Source organism: Taeniopygia guttata, chromosome 2, assembly GCF_048771995.1.
Source record: "Taeniopygia guttata chromosome 2, bTaeGut7.mat, whole genome shotgun sequence".
Classification (NCBI taxonomy): domain Eukaryota; kingdom Metazoa; phylum Chordata; class Aves; order Passeriformes; family Estrildidae; genus Taeniopygia; species Taeniopygia guttata.
In genome coordinates this window covers 130,679,421-130,699,758 of record NC_133026.1, presented here as the reverse complement: position 1 = coordinate 130,699,758, position 20,338 = coordinate 130,679,421, and the positions used below count along the sequence as shown (strand labels likewise).

The window sequence follows — 20,338 nt, the reverse complement described above, 5'->3', positions numbered from 1 at the left end:
ACAACCACTGTGGGTTCCATGAATCAGCTCTACATTTGTAATCAAGAGAAACATAACACTCCTGAGAGCCATCACTTCAGAGCAGGATCAGACACATCACTTAGGATTTATGTAGAAAAAATTAAGACCATTGTTAACTTTCTTGCTTAATATTAAAATACTTTCGTATACGTGTTACAATTGGTACAAATTAGAAAGCAAGTTTGCCTAGACACTGCATTTAAATGTTCAGTTACTTAATCCAGCTGTTAAACACTGATCCATGTACATTTATGAGATCTCCTGGGGCATCTGGTTTATTGTGAATTCTTCTTAGTGCCAGCACAGAATGGAGACTACAAGCAGCAGTTAAGCAGGTTTCTAAAGAGACTCTCCAAAGCTGAAGATGATACAGTATGTATGATTTCAGATGGCCTGTAAACATTCAATAATGAGGTATGGTCACTGAAAAAATGTGTGGGTTGCAAAAAAAATCACAAATTAAGTAGTTTAAAAAATTTTTACATGACAGACATGGAGTAGGTTATGCAGCAAGCACTAGTGTTCTATGGTTTGGTGCAAAGTTACTCTTTTACAAATATACTTCTTTACAAATAAATTAAGAGATTTTCTTTTCTCTAAGCATTCCAAAGGCATAAGGGTGTCAATAACTTAGATTCCCTCTTACACAATGGGTAATAATTTAAACAAAACATCAGCAATGAAAAAAAACCTTTTAATTTTTAGCACACATGTTGATGGTAATACTTAAAAGCAGCATCCCAATTGTAACAGTTGGCTTACCGAGGTTCTCAGCATTATGTGAGTGAAAATGTTATTTACAGATGGAGACAGAGAGAACATGTGTTTATTTCTGTGTGGTCCTCCACCCCTTGGTCTCCCCCAAGAGGCACAGTCCCACTTCCAATCCAGTTGTGGGTAAGAGTTACTTGAACTCTTGTGTATTTTCCTCTCACGCACTGTCAACTATTATTGATATAGTTTTACGTTTTTTCCTGGCTAACTCTTTTTGTCACATGGTCATGGAAAACATGATGTCTTATATAACATATCTGCAATGAAAAGTGTCCCTCTACTACTATGAGTTTCTTAAGACAGCAGCAGAATTAAATCTATAAATAATTATGTCCTGGGCAGCAAAGCCAACACAGAGACAGCCGACAACAGAAAAAACGTTCTGATTTTGCTGATATGGGTTTTACACCTATGGGGTGTATAATTCAGGAGAACAGTTATTATTTGTGATCATACAAACAAAATAAAGTTGATTTGAAAGAATTCTAATAATTGTTTCATTATTTCATTAACTAGATGGAATGAGCTGTGGATGTTGTGGGAAGCATCCTAAACTTAAGCTCTTTGAGAACTACTCATATTTTAGTCAACACAGCAGAAGCATAAATCGTGATAGTGATTAAAGGCTTAACTATTCAAGGTTTGTCTGGTATAATTAGTGAGGTGGAATTACTGACACATTGTCCTCCTATCAATTTCCTGCTTCTTTTCCCTGACTCTCTCCAAGCACCATTTCTTCTTAAATATTCAAGCTGAAAGTGATTTACTGATACTGGAAACAAATAAATTTTTTGCTATTTTATTTTTGTCTTATACACTTTTTGTTTGTCCATCAATTTGAAAGGATTTAGCACCAGTGCCATTAAGTGCTAAGTCTAGCGGGAAACCCCACCTGTGGTTGCTCTAAGGTTACCTATGTATCTGAAAACAGGATTGTCTTCTCATGAAGCTTCAATTTAAAGGGGATGCTCCTACTACATGATTCACTTCTTTCTCCCAGGAACGTAACTCACTCTTTGTGTAGAGATAGCCCAACCCTTTCCCTGCCATAACAAAGCAATCTCAAAATAATGCTCTAATTGGACATAGTGTTGCTCTAATCCTTTTATGTCAAAAACTATTTTTCAAGCACATATGTTTCTGTAACTAATTCTACTGTATTCCAAGAATTACTTCATGCTTTCTGCATTCTCTCTTTCTGTGGCTGTACATCACTGATCAGTAACACAAGAGAGAAGCACAACACGATGGTGTTTCAGAAAAGCAGCAGAGCATTTGTAAGTATTTAGCAGTGGCATTTCTAAACCTTTCTCTAAGTCACACAATACTGAGCTGGATAAGTAAGACATAGCAGGTTGTATCTGAGCAGCATTTTGAAATTTAAATTGAGGTGTTGGAAATATGAGACTCACCGTAACCTGTCTGGGAGACGAGCTCGGCTGCCCCTCCGATGGGCTTTGTGAAGACGCCCATGATTCCCTTCCCCACACCTGAGATGACCCCTCTGGCTTTATGGCCAGCAGAAGCTTGGGACTCAGATACTTGCTGAAAATTCCGCATCGGCTGATCCACAATCCCAGCAATTGCACCTGAAAAAACAAGAGTCTCCAGTAAGTAGTGAAGATAAATATTCCGGAATAAAAGGAAATCTTACTACTAGACCTGAATATTGTTTGGATTAGAGACTGTACCCCATTCTTACACAGCTATTTAGCATGTGACCAATTAGCTAAATACTATCTTAGCTTCAGTTAAGATCTAGCCTTTTTTTTTTTTTAAACATTTAGATCACCTAACCTTACAGTATGTTTTCCTCTTTTGACTACTTATGCTAAATGCTTTTGCTGAGTTAATTTAATTTCACTCATTCTGTGTCACAATTCTGAAAATGTTGGGCTAGGAATAAAATCCTCCAGTTTTAGATGGCTAGAGCTGCTATGGAAATGAGATTTTCATGAAAGTGTGAGATTGACTTCATGAGAATAAAAACTGCTTGTATTCAATAGATCATTTTTATATCCTCTTCCACTGCCAGAAATGTTCGTAAGCTAATGCAACTTTTGATATATTACTAAGATTAGCAGAATTAGACTTTGAGACTTTTTGTTACTTTTTTTTGTGAAAACCATCATATTTTACTTTAATGCGCATGGGTCAAACTTTTACAAGTGACATAGTGACCTTCCCAGCTTTTAGTATCAACAGAGAACTTCAACTTAAATCTTCCTAAATGTAAACAGGTATGAGAGGTGGTGCATTTCTTTGATCTTGAGTTTATGCTAGCCACTTAACCACAGACATGTCTCTAGTTGTTGTAATTTTGATAGATAAGCTATTTGGAGAACACTAAGGGTACAAGGATTGGACAAAGCCACACCAGTCTGCCCGACCCGAGGTGCTTTGCTCAGTGAAAAGCAAGTCTGCAGGCTTCTTGGTCAGGTCTCAGTTTGCACCTGCAGCTGCAAATATCAAGATAAAGCAATTATTTAAGGAGTGGGATTGAGTATCACCCTGGTTACTAGGCATTTTCACCTTAACCCAGACATCTTTGAAAGTTCTGCTTCGTAAATGGAAGGAAATCCAGGCATAATTCCACAGATTTGGACAATTTCAACTGAGGTATTTGGCCCCATGTGTTTACCAGCATGACGTGCACTAGGCAGTGAGCTGCTAACTGGTTTTCAGATGGTTTTAGTTACTGTCACTGGATAAATAAAGAAATTGCTGACTTTGAACAACAAGAACTAATATTGTATTTGTGCACAGTCATTGTCCAAAGACGAGGATGAGAAGCAGCACACATTTCCCCAGATCCTTGTCCCTGGGATACTATTGATCAGGAACTCAAGAAACTTTCATCCCCCATAAATGCCCTCCTCTCCTCTTAGAGAGAACTCTTCCAAATTCTGTAGGACTAGCCTTTTGGCAAATGTATAGTATTTCCAAAGAAAATGCTGGTCTATCTTTGAAGCAGTGCCTGTTTTTAATTGAGGTCACTCACTGAAGCTGAGTGTGTAGCTGAATATTCACCTTTTGTACCATAAAGGCCACGAAGCTTTTTCCTTAATGCCATACATACCATTGCAACGATACAATTTTCAATTCATTAGTACTTACCAGCTGCTCCTGCTGGTTGATTAAAATAATATCTCAACACCACATTACACAACTGGGATTGTTTGTCCAGTCTTTTGTGCAACTGGGATTCATTTGAAGGCATAAAACAGTACTTGGGTGATCTGCTAACTTACAATAGTATACTATCCTGTGACTTCCTTCACCCTATCTATTGAGGTCATCCACAACAACTGCACTTTCAGAACAGAAGTTATTGCCTTATAAAATGTAATCCACCTAAGTCCTAGCACTAGTAAATTATTTACTGCAATATACTTGAGCAAAGTTATAAGGTAATAATAAAAGCCTACTCCAAAGGACCTGTGGTATGCTCCAGGCACTGCTCAGCTAGAATTAGGCTCCAAGAACAAAGAAACAGAATGGAAACTGCTGTGAATTTGTTATATAAGAATATTTATGTAATGCCCCAAATAATCTATAGCTTAATTAGCCAGTTTTTAGTAATTCTACATTTTCTGTTACTCTGGCATTTTATGCATGCTTGGAACTTGTCTGTGATGACATTGCCCTTTTGTACCTCAAATCCTTTTGCAAGTCTTGCTGTTCTACCTGCAAAAAATATAACCAATGATCTTCTCTTCCTCTATAATTCCTTATCATGAATTGCAACTCACTGCTATAACTCATTTATGGGCAGTGGCCATGCCCGAATATCACAAAATAAACTATAACCTTACTCCTTTCACTGAGGAGTGGCTGGTCCTACCACCCCTGCGTGGGGGATCCAGATCTGTGCAGCTCTTGCTGTGTGCAGCATGTGTGAGCAAAGGAAAAAGACACAGACCAAAGCCTGAGCAACCTCAAAACCCAGCAACAGCGAGAGAGTGGCAACATACACGTGAGGTTCAGGGCATTCCTCACACCAGAAACTGTGCAAAGCACATCTTCCCTGTGCTCCTGTGGCTTCTTGTGTTCTAACAGAGTTCTTGGCAGGAGCACCATGAGGGATGGACTTACCACAGAAAGTTTCCCCCCTTACAGATTTCAGTAGGGTATCAGGAAAGCAGAGCATGGAAACACATGTAGTGGTTCCTCCCTTCCCACTCTCATTCTTTCTCACATGGTGTCCTACTGGTGTCCTGTCCTTCCCCTGTAATATCCCTCGACCAGTATTTTTTTTTTATTAAATGAAACCGTTCTCCATTTTTCTTGTTTTTTTTTTTTTCTTTCCCTAAGCATTTGATTTTATATGCATGTCCACATATGTACACACAGATTATGCATGTATAAAGAAAACCTCAATAAAATTAAACACCAAAGCAACAAAACAAAAACATATTCTTCCATTACTGGACCAAAGAGGTTCCAGCAACAACATAACATCTGCTAAACATCAGAAGGGGTGCACTCTGGTTAGTACATGTTGCTCAGTAACAATAAAAAAGTTACTTTGATAGCTACAAAATTCAGATAGTTCAGAGTATATCACCGAATTACTTCAAGAAGAATTTGATTACGAGCAGCAACTGGTTCATGTGCAGACTGACAAAGTTTGGTGAACGTAGCAGAGCTTACAGACCTTGGCAAAGCTCGGATTGCTTGTGACAAACTCTTTCAGAGCAAGACATAATTGGAAAAAATCCCCCACGAAGAGAAACTGGCCATGCTTTGCCATGAGGCTGGAAGCTGCCCAAGCTGAAGCCATTTTGCTTCCTTTTCTCTGTTGTCTTTCAGGACTGCTGCAAATGTTTCACACCAAAACCAGAGCTGAAGCATAATCTCATCCCAGCAAACATCACATAAAAATACAGCTCAAAGAAAAAAGCATCTGTTGCCATGCATTAATGTAGTTGCACAATTAGTGTGGGGAATAACACACAGTTTCAGGATTAGCACTGGCTTGTGCTATATCGTGTTGTAGACAGGCAAACACAGAGTGGCCCTGACTCAGTTACAGTGTACAGCAAGAACAGCCATCACCGCCTTTAATAACAAAAATCTGAGTGTCTGAAACCCAGGCTTTGCCTTCTCTACCAGGACAGTAGCATTGTCAGGCAATATGGGTCAATTCACTTCCCCAAAAGCAGGAAGGAGTAACTGAAATTTTGAGCACTTGTGCCACTGTAAAAAGTAGCTTTTTGAACAGTTGTCATCTTTTTGGTTATTCAGATATGCTCAACTTCCTAAAGACAGCCACTTCAATAAAGTATTTTTCACTATGACCAGCAGTTGAAAATACAGCCAATAGTTTCAATAGTCTCTTTTACATGCTTAAAAGTTATTATTTTAAGTTTTACCTTGTCATGCAAAATGCAAAAGATAGTTCCTTGGTGGGGAGTCAATCATTGAAATATTTTACTAACAATTTCACTGCATTTTTGCCTAAACATATAAAAGAAAGAAACACACCTATCATAAGCTATTGCTTCTTTTCATGCTCAAGTGTTATTAAAATGACCCAGAAATCTCCCCCAAATTAGAAAAGAAGACAACAGCTGGCCAAAGATAACAATCAAATCAAACAACACCCTGACAGTGCTTGAGTCATTTAAAATGAGACAGGACAAAGCACTTAAGAATGTACCACAGGGAACAACTTGCACCGAGGAGGAGATGAGAGTACATGATTTTGGCCCCGATTCAGCAAAGCTCTTAAGCACATGCTTAAGTGCTCTGCTGAATCAGGGCCACCGCGAGCCAGATTTTCAGAAAATCGGAAAGGCAACTCTACTTGCTGGGTAGATACCACAAGGTATCGGTGAACTGAGGACTCTTACATGACTTCACCTAGGCACAAAATCTACATTTGCCATTGTATTAGCTGCCTGCATGGGTCAGATGGCTTTTACGAACATGAGAGTGCTGTGACCATCACAGAAATCTCCTTCGCACTCTTCAGTTACACAGTCAGAAAGTCACAGAAATTACGTCTTCAAACAGTCATGCTCTCTGCATTTCTGTGCTCATCAAACTTTTCATCCTTGTGAAGGAAAATAACTGCAGCTTCACTTTGTTATGTATGAATAACATAACAAAGTATTTAACATAACATAACCTTAAGAGTTTTTAGAGTAAGCATGTTCATGTTTATTCTGAACACGTTGGGGAAAAAAAGCAGCACAGTGATACCATCCCTTCAACTATTGCTGGTTTTTTTTTCCTTGGGAAGCCACAATATTCTTTAAACTAAATGGTCAGGACAGCAGCAGTTTTCTGACATGTTTGTAGAAATTGAAACAGAGGTCTGTTCATAATTTAGGTCTTGACACAATTTATATGAATGCTGCTGCCTATACAGAGGAAACATGCTTTTGAAAAATTATATTTAATTAAACAAGTGATACAAAGTAAGTGGAATATTTCTGATTTTTCCCTTAGTGAGAGTTCCATATTTGTCACATCCAGCTATACAGCAAGTGTGGCTATTTATCTGGGCGCTTCACTGACTTTAATGCTAAGAAAAGAGCTAGTTAGTAGGGAGCAATCTCTAAACAGTAACAGTGGGAACAGAAAACAAGACTCTAGCTTGTGGAGGAGCACTGTTTAAATGTTAATATGAAGCTCTAAGTTTTGAACATGAAGTCTTATTTCTTAGGAAATCAGGGACAATGGAATTCTAGTTCTAGTTTATTGTTTTGCTTTTAACTCGGGTGTACTGCCATGAACCACGGAATCCTTGTGCACAGGGAGGTGCAGGAATGGCGTATTTGTGCATGTATGTGAGGAGATCCCAGCTTTCTTGAACAGCAGAAACTTTGCCTTGATACAGCCAAAGCTACAAAGTTTTGCTCTTTACTTCAGGCTGTACAGCTGATGTTTTTAGCTCTGAAGGGCTCTGGTGTGTCAGTGAAGGGGATATAGACACCATGTTACCTTGATGTTTAATTAATAACTGAGGCAAGATCACCGAACCATTTCACCAGCACATACACACCAGGCTGACACAGTGCTTCTAAAAGTATAATCTTTCATCCAGCAACTCAACCTGACTGCCCTTAGCCCAATAAAAGAAGAGGGAAAAATAAAACCTCCTCCAAGCTGCCTTTGATTTGCAACACCAGAAACAGCTTACTATTGGGACAGTGGCTACTAATATACGGAATTTCTCCTTTATGCACATTTCTCCCAGGACACTTGCTTGCCGGTTTACAGGCATTATCAAATGACAGTGCTTCACATAATCTAATGTTATTGCTTAAAATAATTCCCAGCAACTTAACCCAAACTTGTAACATTTTTACCACTTCCTCTTTGGGGCTTTCAGGGTTGTGGTTGCAAATTTAGGAGTTGTATACACTACTGAAGATTAGGAAACAGGACAAATCCTTTCAAGCTTCAGCTCTTCTAACCTTTTGCACTGGACTGCTTTTGGTCACTTTGATCTCTAAGAGATTCATACTGTTTAATACATACTGAGGAACTCTGCCAAACAATACAGTTCTGCATTCCTTTGCTGTGTGACAAGTTGAAGTAACCTAGAAAATCCAGTCTCTTACTGCAAAACTTCTCGCAGAGAATTTTTCCACTGTGGGATAGTTTTCAAAATTTTAGGTGCTATTTTGAAATGGATAGAGTAATCTTAATTTCTAACCAAACCACTCGGCTGCTTGATGAATAAAATTACACTGAATCAGGATGATCTGAGTCTCTTTGTAAAAGCAGAATTCCTCATCAAAGCTTACTTAACATCTGCACTAAGTTGAAGTGGTTTTCAAACAAACCCAAGAATCTCTGATATCTACAGTGCTGCAAAAACAAGCAGGTTCAGAAGGCATTCCTATAATTCATCGGAAAGTAAACATCAGCATGATGACGTCTTCGTGTTGAATTAGTTACAAGTCACGCCGCCCGATGCAGAATTATTCTTTTTTTCCCCACTTAGATCTACATCATGTATGAATTAAAATAGTATTTCACAAAGAAAGTGCAAACCCATTCTATATCTGCAATTATTTTATCAGCAAAAAATCATACACAAAAGTCAGTAAATCTTGATAAACAGTATCTAGTATACATACTGTGAGGCTTTTTCACAAGAAGACATTTACACCCCTCCCCACCCCCCCAGAATTTGAAATTATAACTCACAGTTAGAAAAGGCTAGTGAGCAGATTAGAAAACAGTATTAGCATTTAACTTGATATTTAATAGTACATTACCTAGAAGGCTAATGCCTAAACGAGAGAGCCCCTGTCTCAGTCCTTCTCCCAGGCTCTCTGGAAGCTGCCTTCTCCATTCTTCTTGTCTGTTGTAATGCTCCTCATCGAGTGACAGCCTATCCATATTCCGAGCAAGACTTGTTGCCAGATTGGTAATTGACGTCAGTGTACCTAAATGCACGGAGATATACATTGGGTCTGGATCAAAATGCTTTAATTTAAAACACGGAGACGTGTGTGTCTCACTGCAATGCTGAGCTTGTAAGCAGAACAGCAAGTCAAGTGAACAGTCAGCCATGTGTAACATGCTTTGCTATTTGTTAAGCATCACCACGCTGCTGCTATGGCCCACGTCACGCCTTTTACATTAGCCTGCTCCAGGTTTGCCTGGTCGGTGGGAACAGAAACTCATCTGAACATCCTTCTCCAGCTCCCTGCCTTGTGTAAGGCTAATCTGAATGGAGAGGGGGGTGACGGAAACGTAAACAAATATTTACAGAAGGGGCCGCGGCCGCGTCCTGCGGGAGGCTGGAGCCGGGCTCGGGGCCGCAGCAGCGCCGGGGCAGCGCGGGAGCCACGCGATGGCACTGTCCGTACGGGCTGTGCGAGCGAAAAGTCCTCCTGCTCCCACGGCAGGCCAGCCCCACTGCCAAATCCCATCCACGTACTCACACAGCTATGACTACTGTATCTACTTTTTTTTTTTTTTTTTTTTAATAAATATGATGAGGCAACCAAGTGTAGAATTTCTGATGGCTAGCAGAAGTGCAGAACACCTTTAGCACTTCTGCAGTTATCACATGAAATACTTGCTGAGTGAATATCTATTTCCCACTGGGAGGTTTAAAATTCTGAAGTTTCTGAAACATTCTCATGCACTGCAGTAAAGTGGTGATCTGTTTAATACATGAGACATTGCATATGAGCCTGTTACACTCTTAGCTTAGTTAAACAGGAACTGTTTGGTTTTTGAGCCCTGGTACCAGGAATTTCAACTGGCACTCTCAGAGCAGCACAAGGCAGGGCCAGGAGACTGAAGGATGGACAGATTTTATTGCTTAAAACTTTAACAATGCATGACAACAAAGCAGTAGTTGGAGTAATAAAGTGAAAGCTCTACCTTTGGAAATGTGTTTTACAAATGATGTTGTTCCTCTGGAAACTCCACTGACAAATGCTCCCGGGCCTCTGGTCAGCCCTTCATAGGGGAGCCTAAAGAAATCAGCTATGCCATTCCCTATGCTTCTCACCAGACTAGCTGGGCTTCCAAGAATTTCCAATGATCCAACAACCCAGCCTGTGTGGAGAAACAAGACACATGTTACAGCTGCAAAAACTGCAGAAGCAGCAGTTGTGAAAAGGTTATTCCTTAATTATCTTTTTCACACTAGAAATCATTGCATTATGAACTTCCTTTGAGCAAAACACAGGAAATAACTCATCCACTATGAATTCAGAAATGGCAATCTTTCATACTTCGTAAATCAAAGAAATCCTTTTGGCAAACTCACAAATAGCTTTAGAATTACTTCCTTCCAGGAGCTTCCCGTATTTCTGCTAAAAGTATATGAGGGAGGCGGATGCAAGAGCCTCAAAGCTACAGAGGAATGGGACTGCAAGCTCAGATATTTGGGTTGGTTTTAGACACTATAAGGCAGCCTTGTGATTTCACATCCTTATGTGATAGAATTGTGACAGGGAGTTTACACTGATACAATGTACTGCTTTACGGGAGTGTGTAGGTCAATTGCTTGATGGAGTGTTAGGAAAAGGGATGCAGATTTTTGACAAGTGCTTAAGAAGTTATTTTAAATCCACCCCAACCCTTCTAAGCTGATCATTTTCTTTCAGAGTGCAGTGAAAGCCAGACAAATGTCTTCTGCTCAGTACAGTTGTGTAAACAGCAATGACATCTACATGCTGATTAGGTTACTCATAGGGGAGTATTCCTTATGCATATCCCAGGAGAAGTATCTGCAGATCTGGTTTCCTATATAAACGCAGGGTTGCCAGCAGCTTGCTGGATGGCTGAGCATGCAGCAATCTGTTGCTGGAAAGCTATTTGCAGGTCTTGTCTTTCTCAGGCTGGTAGGCAGCAGATTTATTAGGGAAACAGTGCTGCATAACTCTTTTTTTGGCAGCCCAGAGAGAGCAATTCAGAAATGGCAATAAATGTGAAACAGGAACTGTTTGGTCTTTGAGCCCTGGTACCACGAATTTCAGCTGGCACTGTCAGAGCACACAAGGTGTGACAGGGCCAGGAGACTGAAGGATGGACAGACGCCTCCTGCTCTCATGAGGGCCCTTGATCTGTGCTCTGCCCTCCTCATTCTCATCTCATCATTGAAAACTCCTGCTATCCAGATGCTTTTCTTGTTTTCTTTTAACCCCTCCCAGTCATTCCTGTGGAAGGCTGAATCATGAAACTGAACAGAAGAGAAAATGTTACTCATATGAAATGGATTAATCTCATACTATCATTCTAAGCTCCTGGAAAATCTATTATTCTTGTTGAATCTGTCCCACATTTCAGTTCTGGCAGGTTGAGAACTCCAGTACTTGTAATATGAAAAGCGGGAACCAGGGTGGACAAGAGAGAGGGTGGGATGGACTACAGAAACAAAACCCAAGTGCTACCGGCAATGCAATGAACAGAGCAGCAACACACATTGTGGCCCCGCTGTCCTGGAAAGAAGCATCCCCTGGCAGTCCTTTCCTGCCAAGACCAGGGGAAGCCAGACCTCCAGGTTGGGCCTGCAATTCCCTCACTGTAGGATTTTTAATAAATTATCTTTGCCACTGTGTGAAGTGCTGAAAAGCTGGAGGGGTGGGGGAGGTGTGTACAGACGGGAGAGATGGTCTTTCTGCTTCTTCTGATCAATATTATTGCAATAATTCCTTAGAGCCTTTTTTTTTCCCTCTAAATATTCTTGACATTCCTTGTCCTACATGGTGGTGTGATGGCAAGTGGCTACAGGACACAGCAGCTTAGTGCCTTAGTGCCCTGCAACATCCCCAGCAGGCAGCAGCAGCCTGGAACATGGGGGACTCCAAATCCACTCGCCTGCTGGGCCAGCCAGCATTTCAGGAATGGGAAACAGATAAAAACCAGGAATGAGAACAGTTAAACACAAAACTGAGGGCTTGCCTGGTATGCTGGGGATGGTTTGTTGTAATCTGTCCCTGCCTGTCAGGTTTGGGAAGCTCTGGATGGACCATGCTCACCCTTGGAGAGCATTCTGGAATAATGTACAACCTGCGGCATGGGTGACCCTCCTTGGCCAATGCTCAGAGCAAACCCAATGGCTCCTCGCTGCCAGCTTGGACCACCCAACCCAGGGAAGAAGGTCTGAGAGTAAATCAGGAATAGGAGAATGAGGAACCAGGAACAACCCCTCAATTCACAAGTTCTCTGTGGCATTTTACTTTGCAGAAATACAGTGTCATATCAGGTTACCATTTCCCACTTATGCAAAATAATTATATCCACTGACATGAAATAAATATGACTGTATTAGCAGAGAGCCACTGAATTTTCTTTATAGGCAATTATAGGGTTAGATGCGGTACCAGTGATATTTCTGAATAGAATTTGATTCACTTTTATATAGGGAACAACTTAATTAGAAAAGGCGATTTCCACTGCAGGTTTGGCTGATTTGAGATAAGCAACGCTAATCAGCATATTTGAACAGAGCTCTCCCGCCCCATCCATGGCTTTAATGGATTCTGACCACTCCTTTGCAACACACAGGGCAACCTGAAGCACCTCCCTAAGCAAGCTTTGGGGCAAAAGAGTGTATATCCATGAGTGTAAGGTATGGCTGTATGGGCAGGCTGGCTGTGCAGATGCTACCAATGATTTATATATGAGACAGTGGTGAGTGGAAGGGTGTCAAACAACACATATTCCAGATTAATGCAGTTAAAATGCAGAAGCACAAGGTCCTCTTCCATAAGAGACCAACTGTGGTAATGGTGAGAAAAAAAATCAGTTTGCAGATCACATAAAGCTTTTTGCTTGATTTTTTCCTTCCATTTTTACTTTGTTGCCACAGTCAGCTTTTTTTGACAAGTGTCACAAAGTCTTCAATATAAACCATTTTCATTGCTAAAACAAACATTAATCAGTATAATTCACCATTTTAATCATGGTGATACCTTTCAAACAATACGTTTTAGTTTTAGTACTTTTAGTACTACTAAAAATAGTACTAAAAGTATTAAAAGGGAGTTAAGTATATATGCATATGTATTTTCCTGAAGAGAAGTTCCACCTCAGTTAATAGCAAATCTCAGTTCTTAATACTTAAATCTGATTTCAGATACATCACTGATCCCAGAGCAAGTGATGGAGGGAGAAGCATTTACACTGTGGACCATATTTGGCTACATTTTCACTCCTAATTACCAAGCAACTAGATCTGCCCTTCTGTACTATGAGATTTAACTACAAAACATATCCAAACAAGTAGCAAAAAGACAAACCTGCAAATTTTGCATAATATTACAAGAAAATAATGAACTGGTACACTGTTCTGGTGCACAACTGTGCACTGTTGTCACAATCAGCAGTGCAAGTCAGGTATGCACACAGTGAAACACAATGCCAGCATCTATAAACAGATGAAATACATGTGTACAGCTTTGGAAAGTGTGCACAGAAGTCAGGTTGCAGCTATGCTTCCAGTCCAAATGGAAGCATCAGAAAATCTGATTATTAGTACTGCAGGAAAATAAATCCCCCATTTCAGTGTGCACTGTTACTTGTATATGCTCATGGAGGATCTTCCTTCTGTCTCAGGCACAAATTCTGTGCTTCATCAAGACACATCAGAGACCAGATTTCATTATTTCCACATTAGTATTTATGGAAAACAAAATAGACCTGATAACTTAAAAGGACTAATTGCTTGCTATTGATCCTATATAGGAAAAAGTTGCTAACAGCAAACTTCATAGTTCTTGGATCAAAGAACAACAAACATCTGTGTGCCAGTTTAGATCGAAGGTTGTATGAAGAAAGACAGATTCCTAATCATAAACTGCAGCCAAAAGAAGTTTTAAAAACAAAACAGCATTCAGGCCTATAATTTACTTCTGAATGCAGAGCAACATGCTGAATAATTCGATTAAACACTGTTTTGGGGAGTTTATGTAAGGAATGTGGGTTGATTCTGACTAGTGCTAGAATATAAAATGACAAAATCTAAGCCAGCTAGAACACATTTTTATGCTGTGTTCAGGGTTTCAGGTGGCTAAAGCCTTCAGGTGGCTGGCTAATGTTTAGCACAACATTGCAAATCTCCACTGGTGTCTGCTCAGCTATTTTATCTCCCTTCTGTTGTGTGACAGGACCTGAATGGTGTCCAAAAGTATCATTATCAAACAGTGTCTAAGGAGACCAGAAATTGTCCTGCTAACATCTAGGGTACTCATCTTGAGTGACAGTCACAGAATCCTGGCACCCAATGAAAATGTTGCTTGTTAAGGAAAAGTACTGACCTGCTCTGAAAAGTGCTCCAGCAGCGTAATGCATGGCCAAGGCATGGACAAGTTGCCTGGCTGTGGTGAAGATGGGTCCTCGCTCAAACACAGAGAAGGAGAGAGGGGTGTGATCTGAGGCTATATACAGTTTCAATGAAGCATGAATACTGACAAGGAGATTAACAGGTTGTATTTTTAATCTTCTTAGCTTCACTGGCTTGACTAAAGCTCTTGCATGCTCTCTCACTTGTTCAGGCACTATCAGGGTAGTATCTGAAGCATTCATGGATTTATAAGCAGTTTTGTTTTCTGGAAGATATGTATCAAACAAAGTCTTAATGTAGTAAACAAAGGTGTCTTCCACATACAGCCTAGCTGGTTTGAGCTCAAAGCTGAGGTCATTCACGTGAAACATGAAATTCTCTTCCTCAGAAAAAGCAATACAGAGCTTTATAAAGCAGTTTTCCTTATAGCTTTCCAAATCCTTGTTACAAACAATGAGATTGTTCATTCTTGACCACTGCGCAGTTTCATTTTTCTCTTCTTGGCACAGCAGGACTGCAAAATGGAAATTGGATTTGCTGTACAACTGATTGTCCAGTTGCAAGTCTTCACAATACACTTGGAGACTATGAAACTGTGGGAGGTCTTCCACAGAGTCCTGCTGGAACTCCTGTGACAGGGAGCTGGTGGCTGGGGCCATGTGGAGGAAAACATTGTCTGCTGTGAGACGCAGGAGCTCAGATGACACTTTGTGGTTTGTAATATCATCAAATGCAGCAAGGCTCAACTGACTGATGAACATTTTCAGTGACAGGGTCTGCTCTTGACTTCTAGACAGGATGGAAAAAACATTTTATTACTTCCTGTCTTTTGAGCTCACCTGGCATCCTGCTTGCTCAAAGAGCTATCAAGAGAGACATTCTCTATAATGCGTGGGAAAGTCACTGTGCAAGTCTTTGCTAACATTACTGGGATTTGGCAACCTTAATCACCACAGGAGAACCACCCAGGAGGTCTTCTAAGAAATGGAACAGTACACGTCTATACCAGAGTTGTCTTTTTTATCAATCAAGAGGATAGTTTGGATAGGAATATCTCTATCTACAAAGTAATTCCCCATTAAATTTTACAGAGACAGATATTAAAACACACCATAGATACAATTATGTGTGGCTTCATGTGCAGCCTCAGATGTTTCGCTGAAGGTTACTATTACAAGTAATCATTTCACATCACATGCAGCGAGTGCCCCCCAGTGAAGTCACTGCAGTATTTTTAAATTGATGACATTGAGGGCCTTCCCCCCTGCAATGGAAACTACCCTTTGCCAAGTTTAACTAGCAAATGGACTTTTAGGTACTGCTGATGACCAGTTGCTTGGGGATTAATACTTAATTACAATGCAAATAAAAACAGTACAACAAATTCCACTCTAGTTGTAACACTGGATTGTAATAAGGATTGCTGGAGGCCAAACACTCTGCAGCTTAGAAATAAGCAGTATTATAACTGCACTTGAATGAAGCTGAGGACCAGATTGTGGTGTATTATGGAAGTGGGGAAATCTTCTCAAGAAGGGTGTTGTAATCAAGCATGGTTAATTACTAACTGTAAGGCTATTTCTACACCTCTTGCATATTAAATCTTTGGGAGCTTGTAAGATTACAGATGGCAAGACCTGGCTAAATACATTTTAAACTGATGAACACACTCAAAATTAATTACTATGGAAAATGTATTTTTTTTAAAAAAATGAACAACTCAGGTCCTCTTTTTGTACCAGTCATCTAATGTTTATCCTAAATTGACATGACTTTTGATGTCAGATTGTCCTTTTTAACTGCTATATACAAAGCCATATGGTCTAAACATATGCTACAGAGCATGCAGCAGTATTAAACAAAACAAACAGTTAAGTTAAAGTTTCTAAGTCAATTAACACTTAGAAAGCTGACTGAGCTCCCAGCCATGCTTTTAATAATCTTTTATGTGCTATATGTACCTGTTGAGGTTGATACTAACAGGTCCTGCTCTTCCTTCTGGGGCCAAGGTTATGACTATTGTTCCACAGTGATGGGTGATGTCCACATAAACACAGCCAAAGCCAGTTAAGAACACAATCTAAAGGAGAGGGTTAAAAACACATGGAATGTAACCGAAATCACTATTTTTAATGTAATAAATTAAATTAATGCTATTAATGCCTTCTGGTTGAGATCTTTTACTCAAATCAGGATACTATTCAGGAAAAAAGTCAGATTTCAGTGATTCAGAAAATAACTGCTCTTGATACTTTAAGTATTTCAGTTATTTAGGGAGATGAAATTTGCATCTCATCATTCAACTGCATAACTGAATACATTTTAACAAGACACTTCTCCAGAAAAAAAGCAAGATATGCTAGGGAGGGTGGAGTTTATACGAGAAGAATAAAGAGAAAATTTTAATTTGTGATTTTGGATCAAACAGAAAGGCATTTTCCTGGAGCTCTAAAAAAAACCCTCACTTTCTCCTCCAGAAAACAAACCCTAAACTAACATTAGTTGCTATGCCCTAGCTCAGAGCTGGGTGGATGAATGGCTGATAGCATCATGAAGAATGAAAAGTAAGTAACATTTTGGATCCATGAAAACTTGCATTAACAACTCAAGACCTAACACATTATTAAGCCATTTAAACTGGTTTGTAAGAACACCTTCATGGGCAGGTTCCAGCACTAGAAAATGGCAAAAAATCTATTGAAAAGTGTAAAACAACTAAAAAGGCAGGAAAATGGGAATTTGACAACAGGTTTGTGTCTTGCTTACAGGCGTACAAACGTTCATTCTGGACAAGTTGTCTTTAGGAATATCCTACTTAGAGAATTGATGTACTGCTTTTGGAGCTTAATTTGCAATATTTCCATGCAAGTTTTGTGTTTCTCAGAATATAAAAGATTAGGATCTTTTAAAGGTTTGGCAAATTCACAGCAATCCTTGCTAGAGCAAGCTGGCTTCTCTTTTCTTGCAAGGTTACTATCGACACAATTATTTACTAGATTGCAATGACAGAAGCTATAATATAATGGAATGCAGACTTGAGAAATAAGATGTTGGGCTAGCACAGGTAAAATAAACAGCTATTTATCTTGAAGAATCTACTGCTGTTAACAAGTCACCAGAAGCAAAAACAATTGGAAGTTTAGTAGGATCAGCACTTAAACTGATTGTTAGGCTATTCATAATAACCTTGTACAGATAATTCAATTTCTTATTAATCAAATTTCTTATTCTTCTGACAATTACATATAAGAGAATTTCTAATTCTGACATGTCAGTTTTAATCCTTTGCTTGTGGAAGAGATTCACAATCCTACATGGAACTGGAGAAAAAAGGACATGTACAGAATTTCCAAAATTCTAAATAAACCTCCACTCATCTTGAAGATTGATCATTTTAAATTCCAATTTCAGGTGATTCTGATGATAAATACTTCAATATTTATTAAGGTATTAGCTTTAAGTAATTTTCAATTTACTTTCTAATAGAAAAAGAAGTGCTTATCTGTGACTACACAGAAGAAATACAAATTACCTAAGATCCTTTAAATCCCAGTTATTTCACAACCTGAACTGAATTGTATGTGACACTATTAGTATATTCCTTATTCACTTTTTTTCATAGTTTCAAAGAGAAAGACAGACTTAAAAATCCTGGGAAAATTTTCAACATGTACATCCTAAAACTTCAATAACAGAAGGCTATACTTTTTTGGAGAGCTGTTCAAGTAGACAATGATCCCCAAATGTTGTCTTAGCATCTAATTCCTTCTAGGAGCCAGATACTTATAAAGAACCCTGGTCTGGCATAACATTAATGACTGAAATTCGAAACCTTGCATTGCTTGACTGGCTTGCTGAATGGAACTGAACTACTTGCTATATAACATAACACTCAATAATCAAGAGCATTTTGTGATTCGTGCCCAGGGAAAACATCTGAAACTAGTATTTCTTTCAAAGAGCCAAGCAGTTTATGTTGATTCCATGTAAACTAATGACTTCAAAGATGGAAAAAATTCCCATCAAAAAGAATTACTCCAGTCAAGGAAGCTTTCATTTACCTCAAGACCCAGAGAAAAATAACAGAAGGAAAAAAAAGGGAGGGGTTGTTTCAGAAAGACATGAGTAGCTTCTGTAAAGACACAGAGGGAGAATGACTATGATGATTCCTACAAGGTATTAAGATAATTATCCTGTGATAATTAAGTCACCAAATTTTGCTGGATCCTGTGGCATTCTTTGCTTACAGCACCCAGAAATTTTCAATACTGATATTTCCAGACAACACCAGATTGATTAAAAAGAGAAAAAAAAATCAGTGTTATAAAGTCTCTATGTTCAATCTAGCTATTTTCACGAAGAGATAGTAGAGAAGATAGTCTGTGTTCTAAAACTTCCACAGGTAGGGGCTTAGTTAGACAGGAGTGTTCCCAGGAGTCAAATAAAACCTCTTAAACCAACAGAAAGGATACACTTCTTGCAGAGGAACGATGCACTGTGCAGGTCAGAGACCATTTATGGTGTGAATTAGGAAGTAATTTTTAATGAATTACTTGTGTTCCTTGGTTGTTGATGTCCACAACATCACTCCACTCATTTTCTGATTCATCAGATGACACCACTTTCAGGAGAATACTGGGCAATAAATCTCTTGTTTTGCAGTCTGGATAGCTGGACATTTGATGGTAAAGTTCATGATGAACCGAACATTCAGCTGGAATCTTTCTACAGTAAACTTCAAATTTGGGTGTATCTGAAATGTTATAAAATATACAAGATCAGAGCCTTCTAAAACCTGTAAGAAATCAAAACTCATCTATGCTTGCACAAATTAGAAAGTTTCTGTCTGAAATATTCCTAATAAATAAAAACATTGCTTTTCTATTACTTAGAATATTATATGTTTGGGTTTTTTCCTTTTCTCTTTCTATTTTATAACGTCTTACAGAAATAATATTCCGCTGATCATTACATTAACTTACTGTAACAAGATTTTTGACAATATGTTTTGCTACATTTGCAAATCTGAGGAAATAGATATGTTCCATGGGATTGAATTGATGTCAGCAAAACTCCACTGCCTATGGATTTCCTACAGCTGGGTCACCTTGCAACTGGAACCAGGGAGACCCAAAGGCCCAGAGACAAATATTTAAGTTCATACTCCTGACCTCACAATTAGCTTCCAGAGTCTCTCACTTTGAGACAGACCTTCATGAGGGCATCAAGTTCTCGGTATAACCAAAACACCCACTGAACTCAATTTTGGACTGGAGATACAGTAAAATAAGTTATACTACAACAGTGCACTGTTTCTAATTATTGCATAGTACCTACCTTTGAAATTCTCTTTTACAAGCAATGGAATGGGGCACCTATTGTGGATAATTATACGAGGACTAGGATCTTCTGTAAGTGTTAGGTACACCACGCCAAGATGCTCTTGATAAGTCAGGGCTATAGCTCTAAAACAGAAGCAGATATATTGGATTATGCCTGTTTTGGATGAAATCTTTACATATTATTACCCTGAAAAACTAAAAACATGCAAAACTAGCATCTGTAAGATGTTTTATTATCAAGTTCCAAGTCCATAGATATTTATCTACATTTAGGTAAGTACACATCTCCACTTCAACAGAAGAACATGTGGAAATAGCCTAAAAAACATAAGAGAAAAAATGGCTTAGTGGAGAGTACTTACGAGTTAAATTGAACATGTGTGCCTACAAGATGAGAGCCCTAGCCAGCAGAGATTTATATTAAATTAAAAAT

At 39.1% G+C, this 20,338-nt stretch overlaps 1 protein-coding gene across 4 annotated transcripts in view; it reads right to left on the bottom strand.

The window, feature by feature from the left end:
• The window catches only part of VPS13B (vacuolar protein sorting 13 homolog B), a 426,576-nt gene that overhangs the window by 8,769 nt on the left and 397,469 nt on the right, over positions 1-20,338 (bottom strand). For all 4 annotated transcript variants that reach the window (XM_030266479.4, XM_030266481.4, XM_002198879.7 and 1 more), the window contains exons 53-59: positions 19,901-20,028; positions 19,117-19,316; positions 16,525-16,643; positions 14,538-15,352; positions 10,153-10,329; positions 9,033-9,203; positions 2,208-2,384 (exon numbers count right to left, since the gene is read on the bottom strand). In XM_030266479.4, coding sequence (XP_030122339.4) covers positions 2,208-2,384; positions 9,033-9,203; positions 10,153-10,329; positions 14,538-15,352; positions 16,525-16,643; positions 19,117-19,316; positions 19,901-20,028 — 1,787 coding nt within the window. The remainder of the gene's footprint in view (positions 1-2,207; positions 2,385-9,032; positions 9,204-10,152; positions 10,330-14,537; positions 15,353-16,524; positions 16,644-19,116; positions 19,317-19,900; positions 20,029-20,338) is intronic.